At 39.9% G+C, this 22,304-nt stretch overlaps 2 protein-coding genes and 1 long non-coding RNA gene across 7 annotated transcripts in view; 2 read left to right on the plus strand and 1 right to left on the minus strand.

Moving 5' to 3' along the window:
* The window catches only part of LOC126405588 (uncharacterized), a 365,681-nt gene extending 363,242 nt beyond the window's left edge, over positions 1 to 2,439 (plus strand). The window contains exon 3 of the long non-coding RNA XR_007571591.1: positions 2,109 to 2,439. This is a non-coding gene — a long non-coding RNA (uncharacterized LOC126405588). The remainder of the gene's footprint in view (positions 1 to 2,108) is intronic.
* Positions 1 to 12,934, minus strand: part of aldh16a1 (aldehyde dehydrogenase 16 family, member A1) — a 28,209-nt gene extending 15,275 nt beyond the window's left edge. The window contains exons 1-13 of the mRNA XM_050069329.1: positions 12,642 to 12,934; positions 8,933 to 9,032; positions 8,300 to 8,426; positions 8,069 to 8,226; positions 5,834 to 5,911; positions 5,531 to 5,718; positions 5,257 to 5,415; positions 5,003 to 5,161; positions 4,495 to 4,651; positions 3,195 to 3,270; positions 2,762 to 2,867; positions 2,473 to 2,606; positions 1,302 to 1,472 (exon numbers count right to left, since the gene is read on the minus strand). Of these exons, the coding sequence (XP_049925286.1) occupies positions 1,302 to 1,472; positions 2,473 to 2,606; positions 2,762 to 2,867; positions 3,195 to 3,270; positions 4,495 to 4,651; positions 5,003 to 5,161; positions 5,257 to 5,415; positions 5,531 to 5,718; positions 5,834 to 5,911; positions 8,069 to 8,226; positions 8,300 to 8,426; positions 8,933 to 9,032; positions 12,642 to 12,731 (1,703 nt within the window). The 5' untranslated portion in view covers positions 12,732 to 12,934. The remainder of the gene's footprint in view (positions 1 to 1,301; positions 1,473 to 2,472; positions 2,607 to 2,761; positions 2,868 to 3,194; positions 3,271 to 4,494; positions 4,652 to 5,002; positions 5,162 to 5,256; positions 5,416 to 5,530; positions 5,719 to 5,833; positions 5,912 to 8,068; positions 8,227 to 8,299; positions 8,427 to 8,932; positions 9,033 to 12,641) is intronic.
* Positions 12,935 to 13,396: 462 nt separating this feature from the next.
* Positions 13,397 to 22,304, plus strand: part of LOC126405556 (histone acetyltransferase KAT7-like) — a 33,930-nt gene continuing 25,022 nt past the window's right edge. Inside the window, exons 1-2 of one of the 5 annotated variants that reach the window (XM_050069337.1) lie at positions 13,397 to 14,310; positions 17,202 to 17,346. In XM_050069337.1, coding sequence (XP_049925294.1) covers positions 14,296 to 14,310; positions 17,202 to 17,346 — 160 coding nt within the window. In that variant the 5' untranslated portion in view covers positions 13,397 to 14,295. Of the gene's footprint in view, positions 14,311 to 16,189; positions 17,082 to 17,201; positions 17,347 to 22,304 lie in introns of those variants that run through there. The other 4 variants (XM_050069340.1, XM_050069336.1, XM_050069339.1 and 1 more) reach the window with 4 other exon arrangements.

The raw sequence follows: 22,304 nt of genomic DNA on the forward strand, positions 1-22,304 counted from the left end.
TGATAATCGTTGTCTGTGAGCTCCTGTAAAGCTGCTAGTCCTCATTATAAAAGTTCCCAGATATTGTTTTTGAGGCTAAACGCCAACAAAATGGACTGAAGCTGAATATTTTGTTCAATAAAAGCATTACATCCATCTTGTTTTAATAACTTTTGAATTTTGGACTTAACAATAATTTGGAGTTAAATGTTTTTGGAAACAATCCTACACAGCCTCGACTGGAATCCAATTCCAGTGTATTACAACCCTGACTCCAAAAAAATAAAAAACAAAAACAAATAAATAAAAACAAAATGCAATAATTCCACAATCGTCCTTGACCAAGGTTCAGTTAAATATGGTAAAATGAAATATATTTAATGTTTAAACTTCGACTCTGATGTGTTGAATGCTCATTTACTCCATTATTATTATTATCATTTAATTATGTTTTTGTGCTCGTTTTAAACAGCGTCATGACTTCTTTGGAATCAGGATTGTACTGATAATATTAGTGTGAAGTGATGTTGAACTGCAACTGTGCAGAAATACTGGGTTGAAACAGCATGAATAGGTTTGAAAAAAAATACAAAAAAGGTGTGCAGGATCTGAATGCTGATTCAGAATTCAAATGTCAACGGTATAAATGAAGCTTCGAAGCTTCTAACTGTTCCTCACAGCCCTGAAATGTTGCTGATCTGTTGCTTTTCTATTATTTAATTATTACTTAGTTTATTATTATGTGTGGCACGGTGGTGCAGTGTTTAGCACTGTCGCCTCACAGCAAGTGAGTCCCTGGTTCAAACCTCGGGGTGGGGGAGCCCTTCAGTGTGCAGAGTTTGTATGTTCTCCCTGTGTCAGCGTGGGTTTCCTCCAGGTGCTCCAGCTTCCTCCCACAGTCCAAAGACATGCAGGTTAATTGGTGACTCTAAATTGTCCGTAGGTGTGAATGTGAGTGTGAATGGTTGTCTGTCTCTATGTGTCAGCCCTGTGATAGTCTGGTGACCTGTCCAGGGTGAACCCTGCCTCTCACCCAGTGTCAGCTGGGATAGGCTCCAGCACCTGTGACCTCTAACAGGATAAGTGGTTACAGAGAATGAATCAATGATGATTTCATCATTATCCTTTGTTGCAACTGTTTTTTAAAAGGCACAGACAGTCAAGGCTACCAAACACACATCCAAACACAGACAGAATTTCAAAAGTGTGTCTCCTATCAGCTCAGTCCATGTCTGACCTGGACACGTGTCCAAAACACAACGAGCACCTGTCTGTGTTCTTTGGCCCAGTTTGCATGTGTATGTGTGTGTCGAAGCTCTCACCCAGGCTGGACTTTGGCAGCAGCCTCCACAGCATTGCGGACGTCCTTCCGACCTCCATCTGGACAGTAGGCTAACACGCTGCCGCCCCCTGGTGACTGCACCACCACACTGCAGCCAGACACTGATTTACATGCTTTACCAGCAACAAACTGCAGGTAGGACTTTGGAGCACTGAGGGGGGAGGACGGAGGGAGAGGTATGTGGCAGACGTGCAAAATCCCATTTATCCTGCACAGCATGCTGTTATTCAAGTACTTACAGTTCATACATAATGTGCTTATAACTTTTTTTTCTTTGACCTTCATTTGGCCAGGAGTAAAAGACTCACTGAGACCTTTTTTTAATGAGGTCAAGACAAGCAGCAGCACAAATAATACAGCTGCAGACAAAAGACAAACATTAAACAATTTAAAATGAGAACAACTCACAGACATACAGATTAATTTGGAGCGGATTATGTGAAGGTCATATATTCTAATCCTCACTTCCTGTGGGCTACAGCAACACTAAACCCCTGAGCTTGCCTGAGAAGGACTAAATGCACAAAGCTGCTATTTTTAAATATCCCATGGAGAGAGACTCTCACTGCAGCCTGTTCTATTTTGTTGTGAAAATGTGGGCGTGCAGCCTCGTTCTGTGGACGATAAACCAGGTGCAGACTTCCATCTGTGTCACCGCTGATGAGGAAATACAGCGAGTGCTGGACGGAGCAGTGAGTGACAACAACCCCGCCCACATTTAAGAGGACTGTCTGAACAGACCGAGGGTCTAGGTACCATGTCTGAAGGCTTACTGCTGGTTCGAAAGGTGCTGGACTGAAAGGGTTTGGTGGAGACGTGGCGTTAGTCTACGAGTGGAGGAGGCAGACCATCCAACTTGAATTTACAGACAGCGATGGTGATTAAAGATTTGTCATAAATCTAAGTGCTCTATGGGTAACAGTATCCAGGGTGTGTAGACGTAAGATCGCCACAGTCCAGCACAGACATAAAGGTGGCAGCAACAAGTCTCCTTTTGGTCTCGAAGGAAAAGCAACACTTGTTTCAAAAATAAAAATTCAATTCAAACTTCAGTTTTTTCTGATGTGAGGCTTTAAAGAAAGACAATCATAAATCAAAATTTCAAGATACTTGTAAGACTTCATCTCAGAAAAAATTATTAAAAAACCCACCTGGCAGCGTCACAGTCTTCAGGAATGATTGCTGGAGACGCTGCTGTTCCATACTTTGAGTAGTCCATAGAGACGGGTGAGGAGCGAGGAAGAGGAGGAGAGGACGAGGACAGACGTAGGAACTGGTACAGACCCTGTAAGAGAGCAGAGAGGACATCAACATTCAGGACAAGACTGATATGTTTGTGTCTGGTGTGTGTACAGAGCGCCAAAATAAAAGTGGTAAAGGGCCGAGTCCAAACTGTGACTGAAACCTCAAATTAAGTGTGTGATAATCTGTGAAACCCACCTCCTGTCCTCCGTCAGTGCAGGTGCCGCTGTCTTTGTGACCGGAGACAGGCAGACAGGGGTCAGACACAGAGTGGGAATTCACCCACACAGAGCCAACTGACAGACTGAGGACAGAAGAAGAAGAAGGAAACATGAGTCGGAGTAAAAGATCCTTCAGAGCAGACGTTTTCCAAAAGCACAGGTGTAAATAATAACATGAACAATGGCTCCATTACATAGGCGTCCCTGTAAACCATGTCACTGACTGTGTTTACACCAACAAAATGTTCAGTTACACAAAAAAAGACAATATTCCTACTCAACGTGTCATAGTGAATATCTAAACTAAATATGCTGTATAAAAGATCAGCGTCTAAATCAGACATGGATTTTGAATAATAGCAGATAAAAGATCAAATAGAAGATAAAAAGAAGTGTGTGAGTGTGTGAACCTCTTGGCTGTCTCCAGAGCCAGTGTGAGGTCTTCAGTCCAGATGGAGGCTGCCTGACCATGAGGGCTGTGGTTTCCTGTGAAGAACACACACTGTTAAGCAGGATTTATACTTCTGCATAGAATCGACAGTGTCCCCTACGCTGTAGCCTGATGTGCACCTGTCCAGAAATGTAACTACACGTCACAGTGACGCAGACCTCCTGTCTGTCTCTGTGACCTGAAACCATTTCCCTCAGTGGAAACAAAGCTTTGATTTACTTTAATTTCACAGATAAGAAACAATAAATTGTGAAGACAGTAAAGCCTCCACTAAAATACCATTTTAAGTCTTGTGTGTGATTTATCCTGGCTTCATATGAGCAGAGGAAATCTCTGCTAGCTGCTAGGCTAATTTATACAATGTAAAATGCCATAGGCTTGTGCTAATAACATTAGCATGTTGTATTTGTGGGGAAAATGTGTCCAGATAAAGACAAGTGTTTGTCTGTGAATGCTGCGAGTTATAGTGAAGCTGATTTGTGTACTTGTGTTTGAAACTGTCTCTATTAAGCCATGTTTAATGTGTGTTTAATGTGTGTTTAATGTGTGCTTAATGTGTGTTTTGAATCAATTAAACTTTACCAGCACTTCACGGAAACCCTGCTGCCGACTAGTGTTTTGGAGGTGTAACTGCAGAGTGACACAGACACACCACCACACAGGTATAAATGCTCACAATGATGTAGGCTCTGCATCGAGCTGACACACAACTATAAATCCACCTTTACTGTGGTACTTGTGGAAACTGAGTGTTAGTGTGACTTTGGTGTTTTAAAAAGGGTCGTTTGGATTCAACTAAGTCACACAATAACACAAACTAACGGACTGATCAAGGCAGTGACAGACCAGCAGCTCCTGTGTTCAGCAAGTTAAAATTACTGTTTTTCTCAATGGAGTTTGACTCTCGGTTCAGTTCCCTGTCAGGATGGGCTGTTTGGGAAGTACTGAGGATACAACTGGATAAATGAGACTTAGATTACACCGCACAAGATGTGTGGATGGATGTTTTGATGTAGTTTAGCTGCTGTTAAATGTGGACCCTATGACTTCACTACATCAAGAGTTTTTTCCCTTTTTCACTTTGGAGGCTTTCAAGATCTAGAATTACCACCCCACGGTAATACCGTTATCTTCATGAATACAACATAAGATGGGGTCAGTAGTCAATTTACAAACTGTCATATGGGGGTTGAAGTATTCCTTTAACTGTCAAAAACTTTTCACTCATTCATCTCCATCACTCTCAGAGGCTATCTTACCCAGCGTCACTGCCTCTGTGTTGCTTCTGAAGGTCATGAGCGGCAGCAGTGGTCCAGGAGGAGGGCTGACCACGAATGGAGAGGAGGGGGCTGCCCCGCAGAGCACTGTGGGAGGGTACTGAGCACCTGAGGGGGGGGCAGCGCAGGACTGAACCAACTGGGGACCAGAGAAAGAAAAATAACTGTTTTTTTCTACCAAGTTAGAAACTTAAACACCTGTTCCTTACAGCTCCCTCAGTTTCCTACACCTTGGTGTCGGCGTACATTCAAATAATATAAGTCCAGTTAGTTTGCATCACCTCAGTTCTGCTCTACTCTCAGTCAGAGTCCTGCACTGGTCGGCTACCTGATGGGTAACCCCCAAAAAAGCTGTGCGACAGGTAAAACTACGTATATGCATAAATTCACGGGTTTCTCACAAATGGACCTGTGCAGGGCTCTGCTCTCAGTAACTCGTCTGGTGCGTCGCTGCAGCTCAACACAGCTGATGTTTGTGTGTCTGACTCACCGTCGCCCCCTGATGCTGAGCGTCCTGTACTGCAACGTCCACCAGGAGCCTGGCCCCATCACTGTGCAGGGACACACACTTCATCCCGGCCATACAGAGCCTGAGACGAGCCACGACACTGTCCAGCACGCTCTCCTGCACACACAGCACCCAGTGGACCTGAGGGGGGAGAGGAGGAGATGATTGGTAAAGAATCGCGGCGGTCGTGGACGCACTCTGTCCTTCTATAGACGAAACTTATTGATGTTAATCACCTCTCGTTTCCTCTTGAACGCCGCCTCCATCACTCCGTCCACTGCGCTGTCAATGTCAGCTGACTCAAAGATGATGAAGGGACAGCTAGCGCCGATGTAGGGTGAGATAGAAACGGGAACGCCCATCCCTGCTGTGGCCTTACACAGCGTCATCCCATCCTGAAACAGACGTGAGGAGACACTGCTGTAATGATTCAGGAGTTCTAGGAACATTTAAAACAGCTTTGAAAGCTTCAGATGTGACGTTACGCTCCTCTGGTTTTCTCACACACACCTGCTTGTTGCCGCTGTAGGTGACGTAGCTGATGCTGGAGTTCTGGGCCACTTTGGCGCCCAGCGACAGGTCACTTCCTGTTAAAACATTAAGAGCTCCGGCAGGAAGTCCTGCTCCTGTAAAAAGCTGGGCCAACAGGAGCGCTGGAGGGGCGCTGCTCCGACCAGGGACGACGATGACGGAGTTCCCTAAAAGAAGGCACGACTCAGTTATAATTCACAACAGATTATTAAACAAAAACTGAAGAAAAAAATAATGAGCTGCAGTGATCAGCTAATTAGTAGTCAACTAATTAATAGTTACCCATGGCCAGTGCTGGCAGGACTTTGAGCATGAGGGAGTAGAGAGAGCAGTCATCAGAGACGACCACGGCCACCACACCTGGAAAACAGGAAAAACAAACAAATAAACAAAAACTATTGAAAATTAACGATGTGTACGTGTAGGACCTGCTCCTGTATCAACATTGCAATCAACCAATCACAGCCCTCTGACATCATCAGTGTGCTGCTCCTGTGCTTCTTTCAAAATTCCTTTGTGCTTCTTCAGAGCTAAGCTAGTTTCCCAAAATTAAGTTCATACAACTGAATAAAATCTTCAGTAACATCGAACAAAATCCTTACATGCTACTGCAGGGTTAGCTAGTTAGCTTGCTTACTCCGTAGGCTATGCTAATGAGTAAACTTGCCAATAGACTAGAATATCAGTGAGGTAGCTTGCTATTTAGGCAGGCTATGCTAACAAGTAAACTCGCCAATAGGTTAGAATATTGTTTACAACTATTAAGGACAATATAATTTTTCAGTCGGAAAAACCTGCAATCATCACAATTTAACAGCCTATCCAGTTAGCAAGCTAACTCACTAATATTCTGGTTGACTGGCAAGTTTACTCATTAGCATGGCCTACCTAGTACACAAGCTAACTCGCTAACATTCTAGTCTACTGACAAGTCTGCTCGTTAGCATGGCCTACCTAGTTAGCAAGCTAGCTCGCTAACATTCTAGTCTATTGGCAAGTTTACTCATTGGCATGGCCTGCAATGTTAGCAAACTAACTCTCTAACATTCTATTTTATTGGCAAGTAAAGCCTACCTGGTTAGCAAGCTAACACGCTCATATTCTAGTCTATTGACAAGGTGCCTAATTAGCATGGCAAACCTACTTAACAAGCTAACTTGCCAAAATTCTTGTCTACTGGCTAGTTTACTCGTTAGCATGGCCTAACTACTTAGCATGCTAACTCCCTAATATCTAGTCTACTGGCAACTTTATTCGTTAGCATGACTTACCTACTTAGCAAGCTAACTCGCTAGTATTATAGTCTATTGGCAAGTTTACTTGTTAGCATATCCTACCTACTTAGCAGGCTAACTCGCTAATATGCTAGTCTATTGACAGGTTTGCTCGTTAGCAGTTACCTAGCTAGCGAGATAACTTGCTAATATTCAAGTCTATTGGCAAGTTTGCTCATAAGCATAGCTACCTAGTTACCAAGCTAAATCACTAATATTCTAGTCTATTGGCAAGGTTACGTGTTAGCATGGCCTACCTACTTAGCATACTAAATCGTTAATATTCTAGTCTATTCTACTTAGCATACTAAATCGTTAATATTCTAGTCTATTGGCAAGGTTACTTGTTAGCATGGCCTACATACTTAGCATGCTAGCTCCCTAATATTCTAGTCTGCTGGCAAGTTTACTTGTTAGCATAGCTACCTAGTTACCAAGCTATATTGCTAATATTCTAGTCTATTGGCAAGGTTACTTGTTAGCATGGCCTACCTACTTAACAAAATTCTAGTCTACTGGCAAATTTACTCGTTAGCATGGCCTAACTACTTAGCATGCTAGCTCCCTAATATTCTAGTCTGCTGGCAAGTTTACTCGTTAGCATAGCTACCTAGTTACCAAGCTAAATCGCTAATATTCTAGTCTATTGGCAAGGTTAATTGCTAGCACAGCCTACCTACTTAACAAACAACCACTAATATTCTACACTATTGGCAAGCTTACTTGTTAGCATAGCCTACCTATTTAGCAAGCTAACTTGCTTATAGTCTATTCTATTGGCAAGTAAAGCCTACCTAGTTACCAAGCTAAATCGCTAATATTCTAGCCTTTTGGCAAGTTCTCTTGTTAGCATGGCCTACCTACTTAGCATGCTAGCTCCCTAATATTCTAGTCTGCTGGCAAGTTTACTCATTAGCATAGCTACCTAGTTACCAAGCTAAATCGCTAATATTCTAGTCTATTGGCAAGGTTACGTGTTAGCATGGCGTACCTACTTAGCAAGCTAACTGGCTTCTATTCTATTGGCAAGTAAAGCCTACCTAGTTAGCAAGCTAACTCGCTAACATCCTAGTCTATTGGCAAGTTTACTTGTTAGCATAGCTTGTATCTAGCCACTGAATATTGGGCCACTTGCTGATGTCTTCGAGGGCTGCAGGCTGGACTGAAACTCAGTTACCATTTGTCAGATTTTCGATCTTTGGTGGTTAACGTCGCTCGACAAGCTACACACAGTTAACCTCACCCAGCGGTGTCCAGTCAGTGATGAGCGTGTCTCTGAGCTGAGCCCAGCCACTGTAGTACTGCAGCAGTCTGACAAGGGCGGAGGGCGAGCAGGCGGCGTCACACAGCTCACACAACTCCGACACACACTGACCGTGCTGCCCAAGGACACTCACTAACCTGTTGGTGGAGGACAGGATGTTAGGACAGTGGACGAGACAGTCAGTGCTGAGCTTCCTGAGGTTTATCGTACCTGAGCAGCACTTTGGCTCTCTGGTAGCAGCTCAGGCTGCTCCACGCCTTGTAGCCGTTAACAGCAGAGGAGGCGCACTGGGAAACGTCTTCCTCCACAGCGCACACTGTGCTGCACACGTTAACACCTGGAGACCAGAGGAGGAAAAACATGCATGTGGTCAGTTTATACAGAAGCCCTGAGAGGCAGGTGGGAAAAATAAAATTCTGGTGATCCGTTTCTTAAGTCTGACCTCAATTTTTCTCCTGTGTTTAGATCATTTTTCTAGATTCCTTATTTTTTCTTAATCTTTAAAAAAAGAAAACATGGAAATTTTTTTTGTAGGGCCAGTTTTTCTAGGTCCCTTAATTTTTTTTTTTTTAACATGTGAAACAGCTGGGAAAAAAAGTTGTGTCAGGACATTTTTTCTAGATTCTTGAACTTTTGGAAAATCTGTAAACAGGTGGGAAAAAATTGTCAGGACAATTTTTCTAGTTTCCTTAACTTTTTAAAATCTGTAGAACAGGTGGAAAAAAGTTTTGTTAAGATCGTGTTTCTAGGTTCCTTTTTTATTTTTTTTTAAATCTGTAAAATGCAGAGAAAAACGTTTTGTCAGGATTATTTTTCTAGGTTTCTAGGTCGAGCTGTTTTTACCTTTAGAATCAGTCAGGGAGCAACTCTGTCTGTCGGCTGGACAGACAAACTTCCCATCGATGAACAGACCCAGAGAACGGGAATGATGCTGCAGCCAGGCCTGGGGGAGGACAGAGTGACAGTCAGTGTTCACTTATCAATCAGATCTCGACTCCTGATTAAATATATATGAACATACTCTGATGTCTGCAGTGCAACCTCTCTCATCTGAGTGTAGATGCATGTTGGATGAGCTTAGGTGCTCTGGCTCTTACACACTCATACTCATGTTATGAAAGAAACAACTTTCTTCCAAAAATACACTTTTCATGTGTGAGAGAACGGGAATATTTCCTCACAGCTGCAGAAAAGCAAAAATCTGCCCAGCTGATTTTAGAAGAACTGTATTAATGTAATAATAATAACAATAATACATTAGTTATATGACACTTTTCTGGTGTGTTTGAGGGATTTCTTGAATGTTGAGAGTGGAGCAGGATTTATAATTGTGCAGCAGCTCTATGCAGAGCCTATGCTGTTGTAAGCATTTATACTTCTGTCACTCTGCAGTTACACCTCCACAACACTAGGGGGCGGTGGAGGTTTCTGTGAAGTGCTGTAAAGTTTAGTTGATTCAAAACACACATTAAACACACATTAAAAATGGCTTAATAGAGACAGTTTCAAACACAAATCAGCTTCACTATAACTCGCAGCATTCACAGACAAACACTTGTCTTTATCTGGACACATTTTCCAAACAAATACAACATGCTAACTTTATTAGCACAAGCCTATGGCATTTTACATTGTATAAATTAGCCTAGCGACAAACAGAGATTTCCTCTGCTCATATGAAGCCAGGATAAATCACACACAAGACTTAAAATGCTATTTTTGTGGAGGCTTTATTGTCTTCACAATTTATTGTTTCTTATCTGTCAGGAGGAAGAGAGCAGCCGAGCAAGCTTTCAAATTCTACTCCACTTTATAATGTGCTAATATCATAATAAATAATGAACACTTCCTGTCATAATGCCTCTAACTGGGGCCCATCTGACACTGACTGTACCTGAGAGACACCCAAACCTATGCTCACGTTTTATTGGTCAGGAAGACGCCGCCTCAGCTGGACAGTGACCGATAAAAGACGAGAGCGTGTCAACTATTTACAGACAGAGGACCAAAGTACAGAGGCGAACCTCTCTGTGAACCACTGAGCTCATTTTCAGTTAGCTGCACAGATCAAACTACAGCTGGTGTCACGTTATAATAATTCCCCACAGATACATTCTCCTTCGATGACCTGAATTCAGTGTGTTGTTATAAAGACAAACAGCGGGGACGAGATCAGACACGTCACCAACAAATCATCTGACCAGCTCCTGCATTTAACACCTGCTCACACAGTGGAAGGATGGAACTGAGTACATTTACTCAAGTACTGTACTTGAGTACAAATTAGAGCTACTTTGCTTCGACTCAACTACACGTCAGTAAGGCTGCAACTAACAGTTATTTTCACTGTTGAATAATCTGTCAATTTTCTAGGTTAATCGATAAGTTGATCGGTCAGAAAATGTCGGAAAATTATTTTAGAAAACATCCATCAGTGTTTCCCAAAGCCCGAGATGACGTCCTCAAACATCTTGTTTGTCCTCAACCCAGAGATATTCAGTTTACTGTCACACAGGAGGCAAGAAACCAGAAAATAATCATGTTTAAGACTCTGGATTTAGAATTTTGAGTTTTATTTTTCTTTAAAAAAATTCCTCAAACCGATAAATCAATTATCATATTAGTTGGTGAGTAATTTAATAGTTGACAGCTCATCAATAAATTGTTGTTGCTCTACATTTCTGAGGGAAATATTACACCTTTTTACTTCACCACATTTATCTGACAGCTTTAGTTACTTTACAAATCAAGATTTTCACACTCAAAACACACAGTAAGCTTCTTATATATATATTTTTGTCCTCTTTAGCTGGTTTCACCTGAGCTGTCTTTGTTTTCTAGATGTGTCTGTGTGTGGGAATTGTGTTGGAATTCAATAAAAAAGTTTTGTTATAAATTAAGCGACTACACGGTTTATACAAGTGAAATGATTGGTAGATAAATCGATTATTTTTAAGTAATTAAAGCCATTTATTAAGAAATGACAGAATTTTTTCGTAAATTTTTTTAAGGAAAGATGATAAACATGGTTCCAGCAAGGGCTGGCTCAATTTTCAGATTTTCACTACACGGTTAGCGTGGCCAAAAAAAAAAATCACGATGACAGTATTATCACAAAATGCATTGGAAAAAAATTAATTAAAAAACGATCTGTGAAATTCATATTTTAACTTCATTTATGGTGCATTTTGTCTCTTTTTGGGGGCAAAGATAACTATAACTGTACAAAACTGTAGCCAACAAATAGGGCATATTATATATATATATTATCATATGTGTCTTATTGAAATACTATCAGTATTTCACAGTAACAGACAATAACGATACAGCGTGACACGCCTGGTTGAAGCTTTGTGAGGATCTGCTGCTTTTCCTTTCAATTGTTTAAATCTATTTAAAATAATTTTGAGTTTGTTTCAGTTTTCTTTGAGACTTTTCTGCACTGAGTCTTTTTTTTTCATTTAATACTTTTGGTGCATTTTCCTAATCATACTTACACACTTTTACTTGCAGGGCTTTTACTTGTAAGAATATTTTGGCTACACTATACTGTGATTTTTAATGACTTTTTTGACCAATTATACAATGACTTTTTATGAATTTCAACATTCTAAACTTTGATTTTTTTAAATGATTTTTTTTTTTTACATTCAATACCATTACTTTTTACATTCTTCATACTGTAGTATTACTTTTTGTGAATTGTTTTGACATACAATAGTATTACATTTTATCATTTTTTTGGACAATTTTTACTATGACTTTTTTGGATTAATTTTTTATGACTTTAAAATGATTTTTTGACCAACTCTACAATGACTTTTTATGAATTATGACATTCTATACATTGATTTTTTTAAATGACTTTTTTGACATACAATACTATTATTTTTTTTTTTAAATATTTCATACTGCAGTATTACTTTTTTATGAATTGTTTTGAAATACCTATGTTTTTTTAAATATACTGTAAGTATTATATATATATATATATATATATATATATTTTACATATTATATGATGCCTTTTTCTAATTATTTTTTTTATGATATAATATAATAATAAGACTTTATGATTATTTTTTCCAACTATAGAATGACTTTTTAAGATTTTTTTTGACATGTTACACTATAACTTTATTATGATGTTTTCCCCCCACCCCTCGTATTTGTTCAGCACTTTCACTTCAGTAAAGAATCTGAACACTTCCTCCATCACTGTGTTGACATCAGAGAGTCAAGATGTCAGATTAGACTGTGGGGGACGGAGGACACTCAGCTGATGACACTTCAGTCAAAGTGGAGACATGTGTCCAAACATCTGACATTTCATAACTAAGTGCTGTACAGTCTAAAGTCACGTGTTTGTCCTGTGAGTTACAGTCAACTGACAGTTAATGAACTTCACATGGGTCACACACTTGAGCAGGAACATGCTAACCTCAGTGAGCAGTGAAACATGCTAACATCTGTCAGGACGCAGTTTAACATCAGTTTCACTCCAACGACAGACGTTCAGTCTCCTGCTGTGACTTAAGCTTGATAAGTTTACCTGTGCAGTGGCGCTGCTGGAAGCTGCTGCAGGTCCGGACTCCATGCTTTGAAAAATATCGTGCACAGTCTTGATGGTGCTGCCAGCCATAATAGTTACAAGTCACACCGGAAGTGTTGTGTCTTCGTTTCTGGGCTGGGTTAATGAAGAATATTTACTTTGTTAACTTTGTAAAGGTGGTACTTGAAATTAAGGAAGATAAAAGGACAACTGATGCCCCACTCTACTTCAAACACAGCGTGCTAGCTTCCCTCCCACTAGCTCGAGACCTGAGCTGTGGCGGCGGACGTGCAGATCTGACATACACGGAGCAAGAGGCTTCACCCATGCGTACTTCCGTTGTTGTGTCTCGGGGTTCATTTAATGAACTGTATTTAGGCAAACAACGTAATGTTTACGGTTTTTACAGCTAACAACAGCCATTTTAGATATAAATTTAATTCCGTCGAAACAACTATTGGATTTTAGCACGTGGTTCCGAATTAAATTGTAATAATTCGTATTTATAATATATGTGGCTCCGCGCAGAGCTAGAGGCTTCACCCTTACGTATTTCCGGTATTGTGTCCTTTATATAAGGGTCGAATTATTAGACAGGATTTAAACACAACGTCATGTTTACAGGTTTTGTAAGCGACTCATAGCTTTATTATAATTTTGGATATATTTTTAATTTTGTTAAAACACTTATTGGGTTTAAGCAAGTGGTTCTTCGAGGGGCGCGATGTCTCACTCCTGCTTACTTCCGGTATTGTGTCCGGGTTCTCAGGGTTCATTTATAAGACTGGATTTAAACAAGTAGCGTAATGTTTACGGATTTTATAAGCTAACGACAGCAGTTTTAGATGTGTTTTAAATTTTGTTAAAACACCAATGGGCTTTTAACACGTTTCCACGCGGAGCGAGAGGATTTACTCCGGTATCTTCCGGTGTTGTGTCAGGTTTCGTAGGGCTTTATTTACACTGGATTTTTGCTTTGTTTTGATTTTTGTAAGATATCGGACGCTAGCAATTTTAAATATGTATTAAATTGAGTTAAAACACGAGTTGGGTTTAGGCAGGTGGTTCCGCGGGAGCGAGAGCTTCACTACTACTTACTTCCGGTATTGTGTCAGTGACTGCGGGTTCATATTAAAAAACATGGCTCATTAATTAGACTGGATTTAAGCAAACAACGTAATGCTTGCGGTTTGTGTACGCTACCGACAGCGACTTTAAATGCCTATTTTTATTTTGTTCATCGGGTTCTAGCAGGTGGCACCAGTCTGTGCTACTTGCAACATGTTTTAATTAACATAGTTTTCACCCTGAACAGCTTATTGAATAACATCTTAGAGACTAACGAGTATTTAATTTTTTTTAGGAGGGTAAGACATTTTACAGTCCACATGAGCGCACTGAAATGTGTTCAGTATGTTGACTCAAGGTTCCGCCACCACTGTAGATTCCACACGGAGCCATTTTGCGAACGGACCTCGAGTTTGCGCTGTACTCTCAAGGAAGTGCGGAAAAATTGGTGCGCCTTTTCAGCTGAGTTGGCTCATATCAAAAGCTGGCGATCTCTTGTTCTTATCATTAATAAACCTGGAGATAAATTGTCTCTGAAGCAGGAAGTAATAATCTGACAGAGGCGACGTACGGCGCAGGTTTGAAGATGCCTCGGAGAAAGGTAAGACACTCAGCCGTTAGAGCGGACACACAACAACATAACGTCATAGCTAATGTTAGCCCGAAATCTAACTGTGTGGGGGAAACCCTCCGGCCACCTGTGAGCTGACATGAGATCCTACAAGACCCCGTTAATAAGTTGTAGCTTTTAATTGAATATGGAGGTTTGTAGAGTCACTCATCTGAGCTCGTGTTTCGTGTTGATGCTAAAGGCTATGCTAGCTAATGTTTATGCTGAGTTGAAGGAACGTGTTGTTGTTGTTGTTTATTAGTTGTCGCTTCTTCGGAACACAGTGAGAAAAGCTTTGAAAATTTGGGCTGTGTAAATTCGGTCACATGTCCAGCAGCTGGCGGCGCGCACAGAGACGCTGACCTCCGGTAATGTCGGTAACGGCAGCTGTAACTGTTGAAAGGGAACAGGCTGTTCTTTGAGTGCGAGGATGGAGCGAGGCGTCCGCACCAAAACAACGCTGTGATTGGACAGAATCTGGGCAGCGGTTACGTTCATTGGTCCGACTCTCTCAAACCCCGCCTCCTCTTTAATCTAATTGGTCGTATGTTAATGAGGTGCTTGGCTTCTTGTTGTGAAGTTGTCAGAAACACTAACGTTCAATGAGCTGTGATGTCCGCGCTGTAGCGTAGAGAAGTTTCTACAGTTATTTTTCTTTTCGCCTGGTATTGTTTGCCCCTGTCTTTAATACCTTTAAAATCTATTTTTTATTGATAAAAAAAGTAGTTTATTTTTATTAATATTAACAGAGTGATGCTATTAAACAATAGTACTATTAAAATGTATTGAATTCATTTTTATTAATATTAAAAGGCAGTAGTAAACTTTATTGAAAGTATTATTAAAAAGTGTAGTTCGTATTTATTCATATTGAAAGACAATAGTACTATTAAACTGCAATACTACTGGAAATGTATTGAAAAATATTATAAAAATGTAGTTCATTTTTTATTAATATTAAAAGACCGAATTACTCTTAAAAGTTATTGAAAAGTATTGTTAAAATATAGTTAATTTCTATTCAAATAAAAGACAGTTATACTTTTACTCTCAAAAATTATTTAAATAAATATTAAATTAGTTTATTTTTAAAAACATTGGAGAGCAGAAGTACTCTTGAAATGTATTGAAAAGTATTTTAAAAAATGTTGATAATTTTTGTTTTTATGAAAAGACAGTGGTGCTCAGAAATATATTTGACAATATTATTAAAATGTTGTTCTTTTTTTTTTTTTTTACATTAAAATACAGTGGTAATATTAAACAATAGTACTATTAAAATGTATTTAAAATGACTAAAAATGTAATTCATTTTTATTAATATTAAAAGAGTAGTACTCTTAAACTTTATTGAAAGTATCATTAAAAAGTGTAGTTCGTATATATTCAAGTTTACGACAATAGTACATTTAAACTGAAATACTATTGGAAATGTATTGAAAAGTATTAAATAAGTAGTTGTTGTTTTTTTTTTTTTTTAAAAATTGAAGGACAGAAGTACACTTGAAATTTATTGAAAAGTATTATAAAAATGTTGTTTATTTTTCATAATATTAAAGGACAGAGGTAGTCTTATAATTTATTGAGAGGTATTATAAAAAATATTGTTTATTTTTACTAATATTAAAAATCCAGTGGTACTATTATAATTGACTGAAAAGTACTAAAAAAAAATCATTCATTTTTATTAATATTAAAGGCAAGTAGCATAATGGTGATGTCACATCATTTTGCACATTAATAGGTCATAAAGCACTGTATGTTGTACATTGGTATATGAGTATTGTATTGTAATTATTTTTCTCTTTTTTTGTATTTACTGTACCTTTTTTTATTTATATTTGTCGTATAGTGAAGGCTAATTTTGATTTATGGTGTAGTTCTCCTGATTTCTATTTCTTGGGTAAACCTGTGTAAATTATATGTGACATATGTAGAAATTACAAATAAATATGATTGTGGCCTAAATATTAAGTGCAGTGACTACACTACAGAGAAATATAGGTCAGGTCATAGTTTATTATAGCCTAATGTCACAAAGCATGCCTTAAAGGGCTGTACAGATCATTTCAGTTCCGTTTAAATTTTATATTAATTTTTATATTATTTTATATATAAAGTCCAATATTTCCCTCAGAGGGCTGTACAACATATGACTTCTTTCTTTATTTAATTCTTAATCAGCAGCCCAATAATATCACATCTGAGCTGTTGTCTCAGAGGGTGGAGGGGCTTCACAGTGTTTTATTTGCTCAATGCAAATGACATGTTGGCTCCTGCTAGGGTCCCCCTGCCCAACCCCCACCCGGCCGGGTCTCTGCGGGGTGAGTCCCGGTACGCCTCCGTTATCAGCATCGCCCCGTTCACTCCGTGTGCAGACAGATACAGACACAGGCAGGGACACTGAGAGAACAGACAGTGATGGGACCTGTTATTATTTCATTTGTCTTAACTGAGCAGTTGGGGTCACCATGGTAACAGTCTTATAACAGTAAGACAGTTTATTGGCTTCATATTGGGACCTCACGCGGAGGCTGCACTCGGGTGTTGTCGTATGGTGCTCGGTACCAGATGCAGTCGGTGTTATTCGGGGTGAACCGGAGGTGATGTGATGAGGCTTATTTAGAGTATTTATTAAGACGTCCATCGCGTTAGGAGGCAGGAGGCAGGAGGGGAGCAGAGCCGGAGGAGATGTGGAGGAGGTGATGTGGAGGAGGTGATGCTCCTCCCCCAGCATGGGATCTTTGTTGAATTATCCACTGGTAAAAAAACAAACCAAAAAAATCTTTAATTATCAGTTTAATAATACTTCTCTGTTTCCTTTGATAAAAATGTCGGTGACAGTCCAGGTTTAATGACGCAGATTTCCGGTAACTTTTCAGAGGACCGCCGGCAGCAGCTCGGACGGGACGGAGGACTCGGATTTTTCCGCCGACCTCGAGCACACCGAAGCTGCAGAGAGCGTGCACAGGCGCAGCAGCACGCGCCTGACCCGCGCGTCACTGCGACTCAGCCGCAGCTCACAAGGTAAATAAACATTATGAGTTTATGAAACATAATCCATTATAGGAGGAATTGATTCACACAGATTAATTATGTCACCTGGAGAAGAACAAAATAAAGTTTGGGATGAGAAACTGAAGATTAAGAAACATCAGGAGGGACATTTACAGCACTTATAGTTTGGTATGTCATACATTTATAGTATTGAAGGACTGTTAATATTAATTTGATTTAAACCAACTTACGACACTGACTTAAGTATTGACTAATAATAATAACTATTACCTTTATTTACATAAAATAAATATATAAAATGACATTTAAAACAGTTTAAAACATGAATTAACTGATTCATGAAATCATAGTTGTGAAACTATAAGTAATAAAATCAAGTAAGATTTTAACACAGTTGCAGCAGCGTGAAGCGTAAATAGAATGAGTTTCAGACCTGTGTGAGGAAAGTCAGAGCGAGTTAAAGTGAACAGATACGTTTTCAGCTTCTTTTAAAGACATTTAGCAGCAGCTTCTCTCACATTGAGAGTGTGTTGTACCTGACATAAATTCACATGTGGGTGAAGATTCGTCACACGGCTGTAGAAGACACACAGCTACAAAGTGTTCGCCCTCCATGGACATACGCATCCATCCATACACATATTACACACATACATGTACATACACATATATATATACGCATGAATCCACAAATAATTAAATCTCAAAATAATAAACAAGCTCTCTAAACAGGGTCATCTAAAGCCCTTTTTAAACAGGAGTTGTGCAAATTTGCAGGAAAGCCCAATCAGTCTTCTTTCAGCATTGGCAGTATAAAAACAAAATCGGGGAGTGCAGCAANGAAGGCCGCCTCGGTCTGTTTAAACTAAAAAGGTTCCACCAATATGTCTACCCTATGAGGCGGAAAATTGGGCACCTCGGATCAACTCGCCAATCCGGCTCTGTGTGTCTAAACGCTCGCAGCTTGCCGGCAAAATGACCCAACATTCACCGAAAATCTGGCAGTGTAAAAGGAGCTAATAACTGATGTCCATCTCCTTTTGAAAACGGGGAGTTTTAGTTGTAGCTGAGCTGTCTTGTGCACCATCATGTAAACCTGTTTGACTTTTTGCAGCCATTGAATAGTAATGGGAGGGTTGAGCGTCATCCAATTAGTAGTTATTGTTTTTCTTGCAGTCATCACTAACATATGCAGGATACAACACTTGCTTGTGGTAAACCAGTGATCAGGCAGTACATCCAGTAAAAATAACAACAGGTCCAAGGGAATGTCCAGATCCTGGATTCTCTCCATTTCTCCTTTAAGGTTTTTCCAGAATGTCTGTATTTTTAGGCAGTCCCAAAATATGTGAGTATGGTCAGCGACCAGACACCAACAGATTTGTCCACGCACTATTAAATTCTCTGTTTTCCCCTGAGACTTTTTCCCTTCTGGATTTGGAGTCCACAGAAGGAGACATACTTCATTAATCCTCGAGGGGAAATCCAGTTCTTTACACTCTGTTGTCATACACACACATGACCCATATATGCATCAAATGCAGAGATGTCAGAGTGAGGGGACTGTCCCTGGAGCAGTGCCTGAGCAGTTGGGGGTTCAGTGCCTTGCTCAAGCGCACCTTGACAGAGCCCAGCAGGCAAGCTGGCACCTATACAGCACCATACTAGAACTAGCGACCCTCTGGTTCCCAACCCAAGTCCCTATGGACTGAGCTACTGCCGCCCCCATCGCTCAGCCAGAAGACTCAAGACGACTGTAGCCATTGGTAGTGATGATTTCAGTAGGGGTGGGAATCACCAGAGGCCCCATGATACGATATTATCACGTTACATAAGTCACGATACGACATTATTGTGATTTTAAACGTGTTGAGATAAAATATTTTGTGATTTATTGCAATTTATTACCTTTTTTCCAGTGACAAATTATGTCTCAGACCACAGACATATGACGCACATCTTAGTTGACGAAAAAAAATCAGTGAACAAGAATAAATGAAAATTAAAATGATAAATCAAAAATAATAATAACTTTTTCATTTCCATATAATATTTATAATAATTTTCTGTCACAGCCACAGGGAGTCGCTGGAGAGGAGCTAAAGAGCTGCATGTTGTTTGGAGCTGCAGGTTGCCCACCTCTTCTTTAAGGGATCACTTATCTTAAGAATAACCTTAGTGTAATTACATCAGTGTATTTCAGAACTTTAGGAGGACCCTCCCCAGTGTCTGTGACCTCGAAGTAGACTTTAGAAAGTTAGAAAGTACCATCTTCCTTTTAGTAATAATTAAACCTATTTGTTATAGTACAGAATGTTTTCTTCTCTTCAGCCACAGTTAACTTAGGTGGTAATGTTTGTCTTTTCATACATATTTAATCAAACATATTAGTTATCCAGCCACACATTTCTACATTCGGAAAAAATTGATTTATGTGTGTCATTGATTTGAATGAGGATGTTTTCATGCAGGGACCACAGAGAGACGTGTGCGCACTCCCCCCCCCCCCCCCCCCACTGCAGTGTATATTATATATGGGCAGCCGTAAAGCATGAATGGGTTCAGACAGGCCGAGCTCCCCCACCACAGACACACAAACAAACTCCACTCCCACCCCCTGTGTGACCTCTTTCTGCTGTAGCTGCCAGAGGGTGGGGGGTTACAGCAGAGAAAAAAAAGGTGACACTGTTTCCTCTGCTTTTTGTTACTGAGAGAAGTTGGCTGCTCCATCCTCGTCCCCTTGGAGGCTCCGAAACACAACAGAGGCTAAATTTCTCCAAACAGAAGCAGGTTCAGAGGTTCAGTCTTCTTTTCTGTGGCTGGATTAGTTTCTTCACAACCACCGAGGATATTCACAACAAGTAACTCTGTCTTCTTCTTAATATTTTAGTTTGGAGTCGCTCCGTTTCAGACGGCTCAGGTTTAACAAATCCGTCTAGACTTCGGGAAACTCTTAATGCAGTTCAGTAGATAGTTAAATTTTTGATTTAGCCAAGTTTCCATGTAGACATCAACATAAAAATAATTATTTTTATTATTGTTTAATCTGATTAATCTTTGCTGATGTCATCTATTCATCTAAAAGCTAAAGATACCAGTGTTGGGCTGGTTGGCCATTGGCTGTAGTCTTTGCAGTGTGTTCATGAGCAACTTTTTGGCTGAGATGCAACAGTCAGCTTCATTGCAGCTAGTTCTTTGAGGTCAGTTTTGTGTATCTGGGCCTTTAAAACCCTGTTTCCACAGAGCAGTACGGGATGGTTCAGTTCAGTGCGCTTTTTTTCCGTTTCCACTGGGAAAAGTTGTGGATGGCACCAATGGAACCGTTCCATACGTTACCAATTTTTGGTCCCCCTTCTGTTGGGGTACCGACATCATCTATTCATCTGAAACCTAAAGATACCAGTGTTGGGCTGGTTGGCCATCAGTTGTAGTCTTTGTGGTGTGTTCATGAGCAAGTTTTTGACCAAGACGCAGGTTCGATGCGTCTGGGCCTTTAAACAATCCACTGAACCTAACAGACCAGTTTTTAGTGGACGTCACAGTTACGTTACAGTAGTTGCGTGAGCATACTGGTGGCAGAGAAAAACAGCCGACATCAGAGAGAAACAGTCGACATACCTGGAATAAAAATGTCTTCCTGTGTCCTTGGATGTCAGAACAGGAATACAGATTGAGATAACCTTCATTTTTATAGAAAACCGTTGCAGAGGATGCCGTAGTAGAAAAGAAAGTTTCGTTTCCAGTTAATTATAATCTCAATATTCAGGATACAATCGCTGCTGGACGCTCAGCAGAGGAGTGTGTGTTTGGTTTACATGAATAGAATTACTGACATGGTGAAAGATAATTCATCATCAGGAACTGTATAAACTCATATCTGTCAAACATGGATTCGTCTTATTGTCCCTGGTTAAAACTCGTGGAGACGTCCACATATAATCTAATGTAATGTGGAAGTAACAGACAACTTTTCAGCTAGCTAGCTAACGCTGTCTGTGTATTAACTCCTTGATCATAACAGAATAGTGACTTTCACCTTTGCTCATTTTAGAAAGGACACCACAAGAAAACAGGTTCTTTGTTTAGATGAATAAACGGACACTGGGTCGTTGTTTGTTTCTAGCTGTCAGCGATCAGCCACAGGTAGCCCGCTAGCTACATTAGCTACATCGCTAATGTGAGGGTGCCTTTCACTTTCCCCGCCTGGATGCAGGTGGGATTCAAATGCACATAATAGGCTTCCTTGCAGTGTCCTTTGTAAAGTGAGCAGTGGTGAACCTGAAGTGTTAATAAGCAGACAGCGTTAGCTAGCTAGCGCGCTAGCACTTTGATAAGTTGTCCTTCCACATTAACTTCCACAACTATTACTCAAGGACAATAAGACAATCCATTTTTGACAAACGTGAGTTTTTCTAATTCTTGTTTTTATTCATCTTTCACTACATAAATAATTAAGTAATTTCAATAAGCCGAACACACACTCCTCTACTGATCAGCAGTGATTAGCCTAAATATCGAGGTTCTACTTAACTGGAGACAAAACTTTTTTCCCACTACACTTGGATCATAAACTCGTGGATATAAAAACGAGTCAAGAATATAAACATTATAGTGCTTTTTACGTTTTATTTGGCGCTCACATCAACACCACTACTCTCCCTTTCTGCCACTAGTTCAGCTCCGCCCACAAAATACATCATCACTGTTTACAAAAGGGTCTATACTATCTTTCCTTCTTTATACTTAAACTTACCTGTCAGCAAAATGTAGATTAACCTTACTGATTCTGATAACCATATTCATACGTACCTCTGCACAGGATCACTAATCTATATGTTTATCTGCATTTTTTGTATAAGAACAAGGTGATTAGTCCAAATCAGTCTTAAATTTGGTCAAAAATAGTCTTTAAAAAGGTGTTTAAAGCATTAAATTGAGGTGTTTTATACAGTGTTTTAAAAACCAAA

The sequence above is a fragment of the Epinephelus moara genome, chromosome 18, assembly GCF_006386435.1.
Source record: "Epinephelus moara isolate mb chromosome 18, YSFRI_EMoa_1.0, whole genome shotgun sequence".
In the NCBI taxonomy this organism is placed as follows: Eukaryota; Metazoa; Chordata; class Actinopteri; order Perciformes; family Serranidae; genus Epinephelus; species Epinephelus moara.